Source organism: Eremothecium gossypii, chromosome VII (assembly GCF_000091025.4).
Source record: "Eremothecium gossypii ATCC 10895 chromosome VII, complete sequence".
In the NCBI taxonomy this organism is placed as follows: Eukaryota; Fungi; Ascomycota; class Saccharomycetes; order Saccharomycetales; family Saccharomycetaceae; genus Eremothecium; species Eremothecium gossypii.
In genome coordinates this window covers 765,001-780,438 of record NC_005788.4, presented here as the reverse complement: position 1 = coordinate 780,438, position 15,438 = coordinate 765,001, and the positions used below count along the sequence as shown (strand labels likewise).

General features: G+C 46.9%; 9 protein-coding genes across 9 annotated transcripts; 4 read left to right on the top strand and 5 right to left on the bottom strand.

Annotated features, from left to right (window-relative positions):
• Positions 1-55: 55 nt before the first annotated feature.
• On the bottom strand, positions 56-1,519 carry CDC1 (putative lipid phosphatase CDC1; the record flags this gene model as incomplete). The annotated part of the gene is made up of 1 exon (NM_211598.2): positions 56-1,519. The coding sequence occupies one exon, from the start codon at positions 1,517-1,519 to the stop codon at positions 56-58; it is 1,464 nt and encodes a 487-aa protein (NP_986536.2).
• Positions 1,520-1,690: 171 nt separating this feature from the next.
• Positions 1,691-2,941, top strand: SAS4 (Sas4p; the record flags this gene model as incomplete). Its single annotated transcript, NM_211597.2, has 1 exon — positions 1,691-2,941. The coding sequence occupies one exon, from the start codon at positions 1,691-1,693 to the stop codon at positions 2,939-2,941; it is 1,251 nt and encodes a 416-aa protein (NP_986535.2).
• Positions 2,942-2,958: 17 nt separating this feature from the next.
• Positions 2,959-7,398, bottom strand: SCC2 (cohesin-loading factor complex subunit SCC2; the record flags this gene model as incomplete). Its single annotated transcript, NM_211596.1, has 1 exon — positions 2,959-7,398. The coding sequence occupies one exon, from the start codon at positions 7,396-7,398 to the stop codon at positions 2,959-2,961; it is 4,440 nt and encodes a 1,479-aa protein (NP_986534.1).
• Positions 7,399-7,726: 328 nt separating this feature from the next.
• On the top strand, positions 7,727-8,509 carry PUS5 (pseudouridine synthase PUS5; the record flags this gene model as incomplete). Its single annotated transcript, NM_211595.1, has 1 exon — positions 7,727-8,509. One exon carries the CDS (start codon positions 7,727-7,729, stop codon positions 8,507-8,509), a length of 783 nt encoding a protein of 260 aa, NP_986533.1.
• On the bottom strand, positions 8,460-9,725 carry NVJ3 (Nvj3p; the record flags this gene model as incomplete). The annotated part of the gene is made up of 1 exon (NM_211594.1): positions 8,460-9,725. One exon carries the CDS (start codon positions 9,723-9,725, stop codon positions 8,460-8,462), a length of 1,266 nt encoding a protein of 421 aa, NP_986532.1.
• A 141-nt stretch (positions 9,726-9,866) lies between these two features.
• Positions 9,867-10,358, top strand: CSN9 (Csn9p; the record flags this gene model as incomplete). Its single annotated transcript, NM_211593.1, has 1 exon — positions 9,867-10,358. The coding sequence occupies one exon, from the start codon at positions 9,867-9,869 to the stop codon at positions 10,356-10,358; it is 492 nt and encodes a 163-aa protein (NP_986531.1).
• A 68-nt stretch (positions 10,359-10,426) lies between these two features.
• Positions 10,427-10,942, bottom strand: AGOS_AGL137W (CybS family protein; the record flags this gene model as incomplete). The annotated part of the gene is made up of 1 exon (NM_211592.1): positions 10,427-10,942. The coding sequence occupies one exon, from the start codon at positions 10,940-10,942 to the stop codon at positions 10,427-10,429; it is 516 nt and encodes a 171-aa protein (NP_986530.1).
• Positions 10,943-11,545: 603 nt separating this feature from the next.
• MAS1 (mitochondrial processing peptidase) lies at positions 11,546-12,958 on the top strand (the record flags this gene model as incomplete). Its single annotated transcript, NM_211591.1, has 1 exon — positions 11,546-12,958. The coding sequence occupies one exon, from the start codon at positions 11,546-11,548 to the stop codon at positions 12,956-12,958; it is 1,413 nt and encodes a 470-aa protein (NP_986529.1).
• A 75-nt stretch (positions 12,959-13,033) lies between these two features.
• NGG1 (histone acetyltransferase NGG1) lies at positions 13,034-15,229 on the bottom strand (the record flags this gene model as incomplete). Its single annotated transcript, NM_211590.1, has 1 exon — positions 13,034-15,229. One exon carries the CDS (start codon positions 15,227-15,229, stop codon positions 13,034-13,036), a length of 2,196 nt encoding a protein of 731 aa, NP_986528.1.
• Between the last annotated feature and the right edge of the window lie 209 nt (positions 15,230-15,438).

Below are 15,438 nucleotides of genomic sequence, written 5' to 3'. Positions count from 1 at the left end.
GATATGCAATATAGTAGCTGCTGACACTCTGAGTAAAAATAAGATAATGAACGAGCTAAATAGATCTATAATGGTAAGCGAAAATCAAGAATACTAAGATAGTCAGCACGGCAGTGTTGGCCACGACTGTGGGCACACCTCCACTACTAGTAATTGTGAACATCATCCCTTGGAGAGCTGACTTGCGGTCTTTCGCAGTTTGTTTTGCGGAGATTGGTAATAATGGCTTAGCGGAAGTTCCCATCCAGCGACTCAATTTAAAACCTATTCTGGCATTGAAAGATGAAGGGTACATATTCATCCATATGAGCAGAGCCAATGAGAGAATATAAAATAGGATGTATACTTTAATCGCCTTGTATGGGCTCGGTAAATAACAAATTTCCGTTTTGTATGTCTTAAGGGTAGAACTTGGATCATCAGGGTCTTGTAAGGGCTCTTCTGGATTGTATAAGGAAAGTAATTGTATTGCTGGTCTCTTTATGTTCATATTCATCGCACATGTCTTAACTGTGATCTCCTCGGTATTTTTGGACTTGCCGTTGGCTTGATACACATGTTTTATCTGGCAGTAATCGTGGTCATCACCGGAAAACACGATTTCGGGTTGGACGCGAGATAGAATCACATCGGTCAGTGAACTATCTATCAAAGTCTTGTACTGATAGCCATACATCGCTGGAAATGGGATCTTGGATTCCCGCGGGCCGGAACACGTCTGTTCCCTGACGTTCCTCCACAATGGTACGTGCGTTAGCAAAATGCGAGGATATTTCTGCACATGTACGTCAAAGGTCTCCAGGAAGGCCTTCGGTTTTGCAGAGATATCCAAATCCTTCTTATTTGAAAGTGAGATCGTGTCTAATAGCACAAACGTATGGTTCCCAACGTCGATTGCTTTCGAAGGCTCCCCAAAAAAGGCCCGGAAAAGCTGCAAGCTTGAATCAACCACCGAGTCCCCGAAGCCAATGTCATGGTTCCCGGCTAGCGAAGTTACGGTCAGAGTTCCAGGCCGTGGCTCGAATATCCTCATGAACCGTTGGTATTCCTTTGTCCAGTGCTCCTGATCCTGGTCACGTCCGCCGTCGAACAGGTCACCCAGGAAAATTACGCTATCCGGATTCAGTTCTGCATGCATATAGACCCAGTTCTTACGGTGATAATTGTCCAAATGCTGCTGAGTTAGCCAGTTTACGAACTGTGGCCGCCCTGGGTAGGAATGCTCATCCATGATTTGTGGGTCCGCAAGCAGAGCCACTCTGTGAGGGGTAGCTTCCGTAGGCCATGGTTCCCAAGTCCACATACACTGTCTGAGCGCTCTTGCAACTACTGTGCGTTCATAATAGTGCACCAGCACGAACCACAGCACCGCTAATAGTGCTAAGTAACGCCAAAGTATCTTGACACCACCAGCCCGCTGCATCCAGTGCCTCGTATCTCGTTCTATTTTAGCCCCAAACGGCTCTAGCGGGTTTAGGTTATGCAGCAGTCCTGTTTCTCTTCTTCTGGGTTTCAGCATAGCCACTGGTGGTCTGAGATGTGGTAAGAAGCCAAATGCTTACTGAGAACTAATTATAACATATGCTCAAAGAGAACACATCAACAACGCGGATCAAAATATCCAAGTTTACACACCAAATAGGTATCGACTTAGGTAGTGAAATCCTAGTCCTAGATATCGAATGATGGAATGGCTGGCAATGGTCGAGTATTACGGTCAAACCTGAAGGCAAGGAAATCAGGAGGGGATGACGATGAGCGGTTCAACTTTGACACCGTTGAACATGAAATCGACCCCTATGTGCCTCTTCGGATAGTGCAAACCGCTCGGGCGCCGTTACTTGATCTAGATCTCGAGTCTGGTGCGACACGGGCCCAAATCCGAAATATGCTTCTTGAAGTAGAGGCTCGAACGCTGGGAGACGGGGGGCGATCACATATCGAAGATGACGATGTCTACGAGTCCTATCACCGTAAGATGTTCAAGCAGGAGACCCGCATGATTAATGATGATAAAGTTGAGTCTGAGAACGGTGCAGAACGGCTGCAGCATATAAGTGAGGCACTAGAGCTACCTGGATGGGAGCAGGTATTGCAGCAGATAACTGTCATAGGTGATGCCAGTGATGCGAAAGAGCTTGAATCGAAGCGTAAGAAGACACAGATAGCCATTGCGGATATGTTAACGAAATTTCGTGATATGAAGAGGCGCATCAATGTTCACTCGCGAAATTACCGGCATGCGATGTGTAACGTAATGTCCAATCCCTCACTACTGTATCGAAAGGTTGACAGAACCATGGTGCTGGGGTATACAAGCTCTTCGGATGAAGAAGAGGAAGATATGGACATTGAACAAATACGCCGCCGTCGACGTTTACAGCGAGAAAAGAAGTTTGCAGGGTCTCTTGTTATTCAGCTCACGAATACTACAAAAATGAATGCTCGGTACGCAATTGTGGCAGAACCATTACGAGCGCCATATGTGATCAAATATACTCGTGAGGAGAGAAATCACTATCGAAAACTATTGCAGGATGGTCCTGCGAGGTTCACATTTCTTACGCCGCTTGAAGACCAAGTGGCGATATTTAAATGTCGAAAGATGATACCTCTGACTCTAGATCCCGTTGCGTTACGACCAGTAAATGATTCAGAGTCAGATGTGGCACATTGTAAGTCACTTTCTACTTTAGACCAGATACGCAGGTTTAGGGTTATGGAATCGAACTCGATTGACGCTACTGTTACCTGTCACACGGTTGCCTCTCCTTCTGCCAATACAGTAGAGAACAAACCTTCATCCTCCAGTTTGCTGCCGCATAAGAGATCTCTAAGCCCGAAAAGCTCGAGCCGGCTAGATAAACGTCGTCAGCTGGCTGGTTTACAGGAATTCTCCGCAACTGCCGCGGTGTCAGCACCGGACGATAAACTTAGTTAAATATCTATATATATGCCTTAAATTTCATCTCTATGCAATGTGCTGATATACTTCCAACAGTAATCTTTATTATTGATCGGATTTTCGTACCCAAGGAAGATGTTTTCCATATGCAGGCTTCCTACCTGATCATCGAGAGCAGCTACCGATTTGTTCCTGAGGTTTTCATCATCTGTAGCATCAAGCAAAGTTAACTTCGCCTCCGATAAATGATGTTGTTCAAACATAAACCGCTTAAACTCTTCGATGGAAAGACGCGTAACTATGATAGCCGATACCTCGGCGGCTGTATTTTGGTTGCTCTGAAAACCATCTAACCGTTCGGATATTCTGTCGCTAAAATATTCCGACACGGAGATCACAGAACGCAGCATTTCGTAAAGCTCTAACATGTTATCATACGATATCTTTGACAAGTTGTGTAGTAAGTAAATGATGTGGTAACAACTTTCCTCATAATTCACACTAGTCGACAAGTAATTAGAGAAAACTGTTTTCTTGACGACCTTCAAAAACTTGCTCCGATTTCTCTTATTAGTAGACATCAACTGTTGTAGCCTTCTGAGAAACATGGAATCTTCATGGAATTGCTTTGGCCGAATCTTTACAGCATATTCTGTGCCAAGTCTAATGCCTTGGTTTAAACAGTTGAATGCCATGCTCTCATAGCCCTGCAAAAGCTCGGAGAACATCTCAGACGACAAGTCCCTCATGTAACTGTTCGGTGAAGCCGTTAAAGCTATAACAGTAGGAACGCAGAGGGAAGGATTGGTATAGCCGTAAGTTAGGATTTGTTTTAGGAATCTGATGGCAACCATAGCATTATTCAAATCTGCGATCAAACAAATCTTCAGGATTTTATCCAAATACCTAGAGACCAAGGCGGAGCATATACCATCATTAATGGAGTCCGATTTTGTATGATTTGCAACAACTTTTCTTAACTCGTTATTTGACGAAATAGTACCGTCAACGCCTACTTGAATCAGTGACCTTCTCTCCTCAGCCAGAAAAAAATCATAAAGCGACTCCAAAACCACAAGTTGTATATCTAAGATCCCCTTTTCAAACTGGGTATCTAGAACTGTCAACACATGGCGAGAATTGAATAGCTTCGGGTACCTGGATGCTATTTTTACGAGGTTCTTCGTCGCTATTCTTCTGATTACATGATGAATATTCTCTTTGGTGAACATGAGCAGACATTTTGTAACGTACTCGAATATATTCTCTCTGGTTTTTAAGTTTGGAAATTTACCTTCCGTATTTTCGAAACTGCAGAATCGGGCAAATCCTGTGGCTAAATAAAGCAACCTTTGTAATTTACCATCAGGCCTGACTGCCGATGGATCTGTCGTAGCATTCGCAATATACGGTGATAATTGGCCCAAACAAGATGCACAAGCTTTACAAATCCTAGTGTCGTCTTTCCGATGTCTGGATAGTGACCATGACAGAGGAATCGCCTCATCGAGCTCACGTACGTTCATCCTAGGTAGTCTAGAAAGTATCGTAGTCTCCAGGTCATATAGGAACTTTGGTTTGAAATGTGAGAGTTGCTCAAATGTATTACGGTAAACTTTCAAAATGTGTAATTGGAAATCAGACTTTGTATCGGAATGTAAATATGGATACAATGCTGTGATGTGATCTTTTGTAATAAAAGAATCCTGGCATGAAGATAGAACTGATAGGAACTTCATAATATTCCTCCCTTCTTCTTCCCTTTGATTATCAACGTCAGCAGCTTCATTTTCGATAACCATCTCAATAACTTGATCGGTCAATAAGCATAGACTGCTCGAAATCAGCTTATTTTGGTCTTCGGTGTGCGCATTCTTATTCAGGACATAAAAAATGAGGAAATGCTCGAATAAGTCACATATTTTATCACCACCAACCAAGAGCTGTGCTATTACGCGGATTGAAACCCTACAATTCTTTATCTGAAGTTCCGGCTTGGCGTTAGGACACTGAATGGATAATATCCATCTTTTCAATAACTCAGACCGTGCTGTCTCAATTATAACATCCTCCTCATCCTCGATTCGCCGCAATATTCGGCTTGCAACATATGCCTTTATAATTATATCTTCAGTGTCATCATATATTATCTGGTTCATCCTCAAAACATGCTTTCGAACAAGCATACTGTCGTCATTATAGTTGATATTGATATGCTGATAGAAATCAATATAACTTGACCCCAATTCAATTAACTCTAGGATTGCGTCCTTGACTAAAGGCGAAGAATCTGTTAGACGATTCTCAATAGTCTCCTTGACAATTGGCGTGTATAACATATTCTTATCTTTGGAGATCAGCAAAGCTAGGCAGCGGATTGCACCCGACCGCAGCTTGACTTTATGCCTCTCTAACAATGACAACACCAGCTTCAAATAAGGTTCATACATGTTTATCAGTTCTGAGGTCAGTAAAGTGGAACAATAGGTGGGTAGAATTTCAACTGCGCCCAAATTTGCAGCCTGTTCCAATGGTAGATGTATAGATTCAATAAGAGACAGAAACTTCTGCTGCAGTTTGCTCCCCCATCCCTGTGATTCTTTGTCCATTTCTTTCAATTTGGTTAGAACATCAAGCTGCTTACACCATAGGAACTTGTATGGAGTATGATGCTGAACAGAATTGGTGCAGTATGCAAGGCACGTGCGGTACGCTTTAAACAATCCATCTATATCCTCTGGATAATTGAATAGATGGATAAGGTTAGCTGTTGGATTTGAGTTGCTTGACAGTCTAATATCCAATATAGTACTACCGATTAAGCCAATTCCTTGGAGAGCGACTGACTCAATGTTGATATGCTTTTGACTTTGGGGATTAAAGATGGAGAGCAATTTTTTCAGGAGACGCGCTAATATGAGATCAGACACAGGCCAATCTGGAAGTGTGACAACAGTGGTCATGTCGGTCACAAACTGGTCAAACACAAAGCGATATTTGGATATATTGGAAAAACACTTTTTCAAAATGGTATCTATAATATGATCAGCTGCAAACTCTAGGTCTGACTGAGTAGCGGCATGATGTGCGATCAAGTCATGTAGTTGTTCAGTATCTGGGCTTACCAAGTTGGAACAGTAATCATAGTTGTTCCAGACTTGGAGAATAGAAAGCATGATGTATGAAAAGTGAGTAATGTGGAGATTTTTCCCAATGTTTTTCATTCTTTTCTGCGATCTTGTGTTCGGTAGGTTATCCAGATGTGAAAGTAACTCATCGATTATGAACAAGCGTTGTTCGGGTAGTTTTTCGAACAAGACTTCAATTGACTTCATACCAATTGTCTTCACATTCCCTATATGGTTTTGCAGAGAAACAGAACTGACATTGTGCGACCAAGTCGACATGATCAGTTCAGTAAACATATAGACCAACTTTACGACCAGTCCATCATCTAGCTTTGGCTTATTGGAAATATACATATAAAACACGTCCAATGTAGAATGTAGCATCGCTAATGAACGCTCAACGCCATTGCCCCCACGGTCAAATTCCTCTTCTAGGTTGTCTGCCGTGAACGTAAGAAATTGTAAGGGTACCATCATATACTGTTCAAGCTGCAGTCTTCTATCATTTTGATCCAAAAGAAAAATAAAGAACACGACCATCGAGGAGCCAAAGGCTATGAGGGTGTAGTCATGTGAGTACTCCTTGAGTTCAATTTTCTCCAGGCATATTGTGATGGTACTTACGCAGACATCCATAATCCTCTGCAACAGCGAGACATCCAACTCGGTCCAAACTGCAGGGATGCTGAGTATGTTCCGGAAGACAATGTGCAACTTGTCTATGCACTGCTCTGAGAGTATGTGAGTAGCCCTGTCTTCTAAGGTGATCCAATACTCAAAATCGCCGAATTCCGCACTAGATTCATCCGCTCCGATATACTGCATGAGCCTCTCAAGCGTTTTCAGATGTTGACTGCCAAGCGCAACGCGGTTCAACGATACAGGGCTGACGGAAGCCATGACCTTGGTTTTCTTGTCGGGGCTAACCATCTCGACATCTCCGATTGCAAGCGTCTGCTTCCTCTTTTTCGCGTTGCTCTCTATACTCTCTACTATCGCGGCAGAATCCACGAGCTGCGTGCCTGATAGACATGCCCTGGCCAGTTGGCCCATGCCCGGCAGATCCGCAATCTCGCTAGAGTCCTCCCTGTAGTCCAGTCGTGCCCCCCTTGGCCGTCTGAATCTCAGTGGCTGCGACTCTTCCAGTCTCAGCGGGTCCAGGTCTATGGGATGGGGGTACTGCCATAGCTCCTCCGGTACTTCTTCAAAGGCGTCTTCAGATTCCAGCTGCACAGAGATTTGGACCGGCTTTGAAAGTAGTCTACTAAGCTCCCTCTTTGGTACCAGGTGGTTCAGGGGCTGGTGCGACAGGGCCTCGGATATCCTCTTGGGAATGCGCGTATCTTCTCCAGGAAAAGTCGACATAGCCGCCACTCGTACACTAGAGCATCCGTTTTTTCAGGACGTTTCAATAACCTTGATGTTTACTTCCGTTACAGAGCCTAGCCTGTCTTGGATCTGCTGGTACAGATATCTCCGCCTATGAGCAGCTCTTTGATACAGCTTGGGTGTATCTCAAGTTTTGTTTATATATCACAGCCAAAAGGTGATGGTTATTAGCGCGTTGTGATTACCCGCCTTTCTCGCACAAGCGTCCTTGAACACGGCACCGCCAGTAAGCATCTAGTTATACGGATGTAACCGGCTACGTAGGATCGAGTGCTGGCTTCGCCCCTCTTCCGCCACAACTGGAATGAATAGATGGGCCGTACCCATCTTGCACGAACACAAACACTACTATATCGTCAATAAAGTGCATGGCATCGTGTGCCAACCTCCCGATCTCAGAACGTGGTATAAGTACCACGACTACGAGCCACCGGTGCTACTGGACCTCTTGCGGAAGCAACATCCCAATTTTGGTGGAGAAGTCTGGCGTACTGTGCATAGGCTGGACGAGCCAGTCACAGGTGGTGTGCTGGTGTCGCGAAACAAGCGCGCAGCGGCCATGTTCAGTAGGAGCCTGGCGCTCGGAGGCAACCGCGGTTTCCCTCTGACTCGACGGTATGTCGCATTGCTAGCTCGTGAAGCTAAGGGCCTTCCGAGCGAGGGCAGGATAACTATGGGTGACATGATTACCGATTATAAACGGTTGGAAAATGATCTGGTGCTCCTGCAATTGCAAACTGGCAGAAAGCATCAGATACGTAAGCAAATGGCCCAGGTTTTTGGGCAACCTGTGGTTAATGACAAGATGTATGGTGGCGACAGCGTAGATGGCATTGTCGACAATCTAATTGGGCTGCACTCTGCCTTTATCGGCGCGCAATGCGGTCTACAAGCGCGGACATATCTTATTCCTATACCACGTACGCAGGACGCCTTCAAGCTCTGGGACAAATACATCGACGAACAAGGGGGTTTTATACCGTCAGTGCAGAAAGAGTTGCGGGACTTTTCGCTTCCCTCTAAGCTTGAGAATACTATCACTCTTCTGTCAGGCGGCCAAGGAGGCATTCAGATATCCTATAAATGAGAAACTGGTTCATTCTCGCGTCATAGCATATTGCCTCTACAAAGTCCTCCACATCTTGCTTCTTGAGCCCAAGCACAGTCGGGAGCCTGTATTTTGCACATACATTCCAAAGGCTCTTGATGCATTCCACTTTTAATATCAGGAATTCTTCTTCCGTGGGCTCTAGCTTCCCTGGTGCCATTTTGTTATCTTTCGGGAACAGTGCATGGCGGAACGCAATTGAAGCATGCTGGATGGTGCTGTTATTCAAGATTGCTCTGTTCACACATCCCACGAGCTTAAGAGCTAAATACGAGAAGGGATAAACTTTGTCGACCAGTATCTGAACGGCCTTCACAAGGGAGTATACGGTTGGTTTCCTCCTTTCAAGGGAAAACATATTCTTGAAGAAAGTAAAGATGTAGCTGTGACCGATGGGCACAGCCGCTTTCATATCCGGAACCTGCTCATCTTGGATAAGCTTGAACGCTTTTGTAATCTTTGACCATATCCGTGACTTCAAGTCTGCCTCAACGTGAACTGTGACTTCCACATCATGTATTAGCAGCAGCTTATCACACGTGCTGCGGATAATATCAATTAAAATAAAGGGCGCAACTGTTTTACTAACTATCTTCCCCAAAATCAGATCTCCGATAAACCCATCTAAGAAAGCGCGCTGCAACTCGGAGCGATTGTGCGATATCTCATTGATCTTCGCAACTAGGCAGCCAGGATATTGACCCTTGTACAGGTTCAGCTGCTCGAATTCAGAGTATGTGAGATGCTCGGTCATAACTTGAGACATAGCTCCCATGTGAGAGTCCAATATCTGTGGTATATCATTCCATAGTATTTGGCTCCAATTGACCTCAGATGCGTGGATATTCTTTATGGTCTCATCACATATATCAAAAAGTAGCACAAGCAAAGCATCATCGGTCGTGGGGATCTTCTCTCCGTACCATGTCTTGACAAAGTTCTTGAAAAGCAACGCCACCAATGCGTGGATCGCCAGCGACCAATCTGGTAACGTCTGCAGCCTGCTGCTCAAGTGCTTTGGGTAAACGTTACAGCAGAGGTCGAGTAGGTATTCGCGTGAGTCTTTAGGATGGGTAGAGCTGAAGGGCTCATCCTGACCCTCGTCCTCAGATTCAAGGGAACTTGTAGCTAGCTGGTACTTCTTTTGATACTTGACCACAAGCCGCGAGTTGGCATTATAAAGTATACTGGACATTGTGTCGCGCAGCTACAAGCTGTCGGACTGGTCTTCCCCTGATACGAACTTTAGGCTGGTGCTTTATATATTGAAAATACCCAATTCTCCCCAGAAAAGCAGCCACTCCCTTCTTACACAGTGTGATATGGTGAATAAGAAATGATCAGGCAAGAGGTGCTGCACGCGGTCCTGGACCCCAAGGCTGTGCACTTCAAACAGTTTTGGCTCAGCAGTGTGGATCGTGACGAGTCGGAGCTTCTAGAAGTGCTATGTTTCGGAAATTACGGGGACCTCAACGCGATCCAAAGTTGCGAGGAGTGGAAAGACGCCATAGAAAGTAAGCTTCGCACGTTAACTCTCCTGGGCCTCTGTGAGGTGCCCTCGGAACTGGAATACGACCAGGCAATGGCATCCTGTTGCATTCCGGACGATGTCATTCTCGAACAACGCATGGTTGAACTTCAGGCTCAGGTCCATTTCCAGCTTGATTCCGTGGGGCGTAGAATCAAGGTCCTCCGGTGCCTTGGCGCCCGCGACATTTATAACGGAGAGCGGCCGCTGCTGCTCCTGAGGGACGCCGCGCGGTCCCGCGAGAGTACGCTGGCTGGACTCCGACAGTGGAAACAGAAGCTTCAATACCAGTTGCGCTGATTACTGTAATATATGCTATGTGTCTACACATGGAATAAATAATATCGCCCAGCCCCTTCGCCCCGTGCTCAGGCCTTCTCCTCACGCGCGGCCTTGCCCGACCACACAGCAGCCACCGCGCCGCAGATGCCGTAGCCCTCGCTCTCCATCTTGTAGATCCCTACTCCGGAAAGCAGCGAGCCAAACGCCAGCAGGTACATCGCGTACTGGTGGAACTTTCCGTACACGCGCTGTGGTATATAGTCGATGATACATGCCTGGAACCCGATGTAGCAATGGCCCAGCATCACAGACGCAAGCAACGAGTCCATCAACGTCGACACACCGCTGCCTGCCACTAGTGGCAGGCCTACAAGTGGAACAGCAGCCACAGCAAATGCCCGCTCGATGTTCCAGTGGAGTGACCCGTGCATCTTGTTAGCTGGTGGCACAGGGTTTGCCTCATTGACGTCGCCCTTCACACCGCCAGGGTTCTGCGGCAACGTGGGCAGAAAGGGAATCGTAATCGCCCTGACTGCGCTTTGGTGTAGTGATCTCTTGCATGCTGCCCTGATAACTGGGCTGGCCATTTTAATTCCCTGCATGGTACGCTGCTCGCAAACCGCTGTCAGTTAACCTGGGCTGGAGCAGCTCCGCGCAGTATATATACATCAAGTAGGTCGGAGCCGAGAAACCCTGCGCTCATGACCTGGAGCCGCCGGGAGATGTCGGAATACCGGGTAATATCGGATCTTACACGACGGTCAAACATCAGTTCGTAATGCGGTGTTCGGGTTCACGGTTGGACCCGGTAAATAACACGTGATTTAAATCAATAGGAGGACTAACTAGTATACTATCTTAACTAGAAGAGTCCTGCGGATTACTGCGGTGTTTACTACTTGCTGTAGCCCTTTGCTAGTTAAGAGAGGGCCAACGGAAAGAATGGCATCTGCTTTTTAAATATCTGTCGCCAACAGCGCGGCGAGAAACTGCATGTCTGAGACACGCTTGATTGTCTGGACACCATCATTGGGTTCATCAAGGAGAAGCTTCTTGCGGGGCCTTGGCTCACGTTAGCAGTTGTCCCATTACTCACTCATCGCTGTCGTTATTGATGTCAGGCATGTGAGAATTATGTCATTGGATACGGTGTGAAGTCATGTGAGACGTGGGAGTTTTCTGGAGCTGAGTAATTCACCAACTATATGCCTACCATCACCATGAGTAAGATGTTGCGTTGCTTGAGAGGACGGCTGCGCGGGCTTGCTACGAGCTCCACAGTTCCAAGAACGCGGATTTCGCAACTACCCAATGGACTGACCGTTGCGTCGGAAGCGATGCCGAACACCGCAACAGCGTCGGTGGGCATATTCGTGGATGCGGGATCCCGGGCTGAGAACGTGCGGAACAACGGAACAGCGCATTTTCTAGAGCATCTAGCATTTAAGGGCACCAAGAACCGTACACAGGTGGGCATCGAGCTGGAGATTGAGAACCTGGGCTCGCACCTGAACGCATACACGTCACGCGAGAACACGGTCTACTACGCCAAGTCGCTGCAGGAGGACATTCCGAGGGCGCTGGATGTGCTAAGTGACATCCTGACACGGTCTGTGCTTGATCCGAAGGCTGTTGAGCGGGAACGTGACGTGATCATCAGGGAGTCTGAGGAAGTGGATAAGATGTACGACGAGGTTGTGTTTGACCACCTGCACGCGATCAGCTACGAAAACCAGCCGCTCGGACGCACGATTCTCGGGCCGATCGAAAACATCAAGTCTATACAGCAGCGGGACCTGAAAGAGTATATCTCGACCAACTACAAGGGAGATAGGATGGCGCTGGTGGGCGCTGGCGCAGTCGACCACGATGAACTGGTGCGGTACGGTGAGAAGTACTTTGGGCATATTCCAAAGTCAGACCATCCTGTTCCGCTGGGATCGCCGCGGGGACCACTGCCGGTTTTCCATGGGCGCGAGCTTGCCGTAACCGACATGCGGTTGCCCACCACACATGTGGCACTGGCTGTCGAAGGCGTTTCGTGGTCAGCCCCAGACTTCTTCACTGCATTGTGCACGCAGGCTATTGTCGGGAACTGGGATAGGTCTCTTGGAACTGGGACGAACTCTCCTTCGCCTTTGGCTGTGGCGGCATCCGAAAACGGGACATTGGCTAACTCTTACATGTCCTTTTCCACATCGTATGCGGATTCGGGGCTGTGGGGTATGTACCTTGTGACTGACTCAAAGGAGCATAATCTCAAGCTGATCATTGACCAGATTCTGAAAGAATGGTCTAGGCTTAAGGCAGGTGCAATTTTGGACAGCGAAGTAGAACGCGCAAAGGCACAACTGAAGGCATCGCTACTACTATCACTAGATGGCTCTACCGCAATCATGGAAGATATTGGGAGACAGATAGTAACAACTGGCAAACGCCATTCCCCAGAGGAGGTTTTCGAAAAAGTCGATAAAATCACCAAAGATGATATTGTTATGTGGGCCAACTACAGACTCAAGGACAAACCAATTTCAATTGTGACCCTTGGTAACACGGAAACAGTTCCTTCGTTGAGCTACATCCAAAGATCTTTGAACGGTGACCTTCAGAGGCAATGAATGTATGACTTCCGCTTTCTATGATTTTCTGTATATAGTTACATAACCAGCCCATCAACCAATGCTGCTGTATTCTTACTTTTGCAAACCACCCATGTCCTCTTCATCTTTGTTGTTATCGTTACCATCAAAAACGTCACCTTCTTCCTCTTCTTCTTCTTGATCTAAATCTCTGAACACACTCTCCTTAGGTATGCGTTTCATCTTTTCAGGTTTATCGAACAAAGATCCGATATTGGATATCCATCTTTGCCGCTTATCTAACAGCGACTTCAAACTGGAGTTCGCCGCCTGCTGGTGCGCTGCTTGGATTGCAGCCTGTGACGTGGAATTGGGGTTTGCCACTGGAGTGCTTGCAGAGTGCTTCTTTTTCTTATTCTTGGGGACCCTGATGCGCTTAATGTAAGCCTGATCGACCTGTTTATCCAGATCATCTAATATGGAAATGTATTCTTGCCATGCCAGTTGTTTCTCTACAAGAGGTACCAGAACTGCCTTCCTTTTCTCGTTTCGCTTCGTAACTTGTCTCAAGACATTTTGCAGTTCACGTAGTTCTACGCTAATCTCATCGTCCTCTCTCCCATTCAGCCAATCGGGGTCATCTGTCCCATTCTCATCTTTAGGAAGGCTCATATATATTCCCACATATTTCAACTCTCTCTTCAGCCTCTCTTCGAAGGAAGTGTAATCAAGGCTAACATCTTGTGCCTTCCAACCTTGCTGCTGCGGTAAGGAAGAAGTACTCTGCGTTGGGAGCTTTATTTCTTCAAATATATTAACATTATTATTAGCAGCTGATACCGAATTGGTCCCGTGATGACCTCCAGCTGCTGTCGCATTGTTAGACGGGTTGTTTTTATTTCCAGCGGCAGCACCCACCGTATTATTCGCACCCTCCACTTTAACACCTACTGTATCCGCAATATCTTCCGTTTTATTCTCAAATGTCACTGTGGAGTCATCCATCTGATCGGCCTTAGATGTATGTGAGTCGCCACTGTCATCTTTCAGTATGGCAGAAAGGAGCCGAGAAACCAGTGGGCCACAGGAAATGCTTTCAGTCTCCAGGGTATCATCATTGATATCACTTGCAGACTTCTTTGGCAGCACACTGGAGGGATCGCTGACAGGTGGAGGAGATAGATTTGCGACATTCTGGTTGTTATCTTCCTTAAGCCATACGTCCGTGTAGATGTGGCCCAGTTTCGGAATTATATACGGAGTCACCTCTGGGTCATACTGTTTCTGTATCTGTAACGTTTGCGGTATTATATGCCTCGTTTGGAGAAACTTAATATCATCTTCTGTAAATTCCCTGAAGAAGTTGTCAATGGATGACAGAAATGTGCTGTATTGGATCTGGTTCGTTGGCTTCGGTTTGGAAAAATCCATATCCGGCAGTTCACCCGGCAACATATCCTTAAGGTCATTGGCTGGATAGCTGGCCACTGCGTATTTATTTTTCAGATACGCATCACCTGTGCTTTCCAGGCCTTCTTCGTTGAACAACCCAAGCTGGCGCGCGGCCACGGGCAGAGTCTGCGAGACCACAAACTCAGAGTTCGGGTTCTTGACAGTTGGGTCATTCTCAATGCGTTCAATATCGACTTTTGATTTCTTTCTGCTGCTGCTCGCAGACTTTGAGTCTGCGGCGGTCGACCCCGGCTCCATCCCGCCTCCGTCACGGTGATCGGGCTTGAGCAGCCGCTTCTTAGTGCCCACCCGTCTCTGCGGCGCGGTCACATCCTCCTCACTAGCACTACGAGCTACATCCTCCGCATATACTTGCTCTCCTGCACCACTCCCGTTTCCTGCGGGGCGCTTGCCGAGCTCGTGTGCGCCGAGTCTAGGTGCTGCCTCGTCGATATTGCTCGCAACATCTCCCTTCCCGCCTCTTCCCGTCCCTATGCGCTCAACCCCCCCGTACCGTGCCTTTTTGCCAGCTGTCTCCTTCGTCCTGGGCTGGCTGTGCTCCACCTTCCGCGCCGTGTCCCTGGCATCGCGTACCATATCCACCATTTCCTGGTCCTCAATCGCTATCCGTGCCAGCACCTCATCCAGTTTCTCCAGTTTTCCACGAAAGTTTAGCAGCATTGCATTGTCTGGAGCGGCTCGCACATGTTTTCCGGCAAGAACCCCATTGTCCTTGTCGAAACTAAGCTCTAAACTCTTCAATACGTTGGAGAGCAAATGTGAGGGAGTAGGATAAGCAACATCCTCAACCTGTGATTGGTCCCTGATGCCCTTTCCTCTTCTTGTATTTCTAGACATCGCTAAAGGCTTATCCCACTGCAGAACCTCCCTAATATTGTATGTTAGTTTGACCGTGCAGCTTATTTACTACACGGCTTTACGTACAACCATTAGCCGATCATCACGGCCTTTGTTCTGGCCGGGTAACGATTTGACAAACTTGGCTGAAAAATTTTGCAGATAACAACTGGTATTCATAGCACATCTAACGCAAAGAACATTAGGTC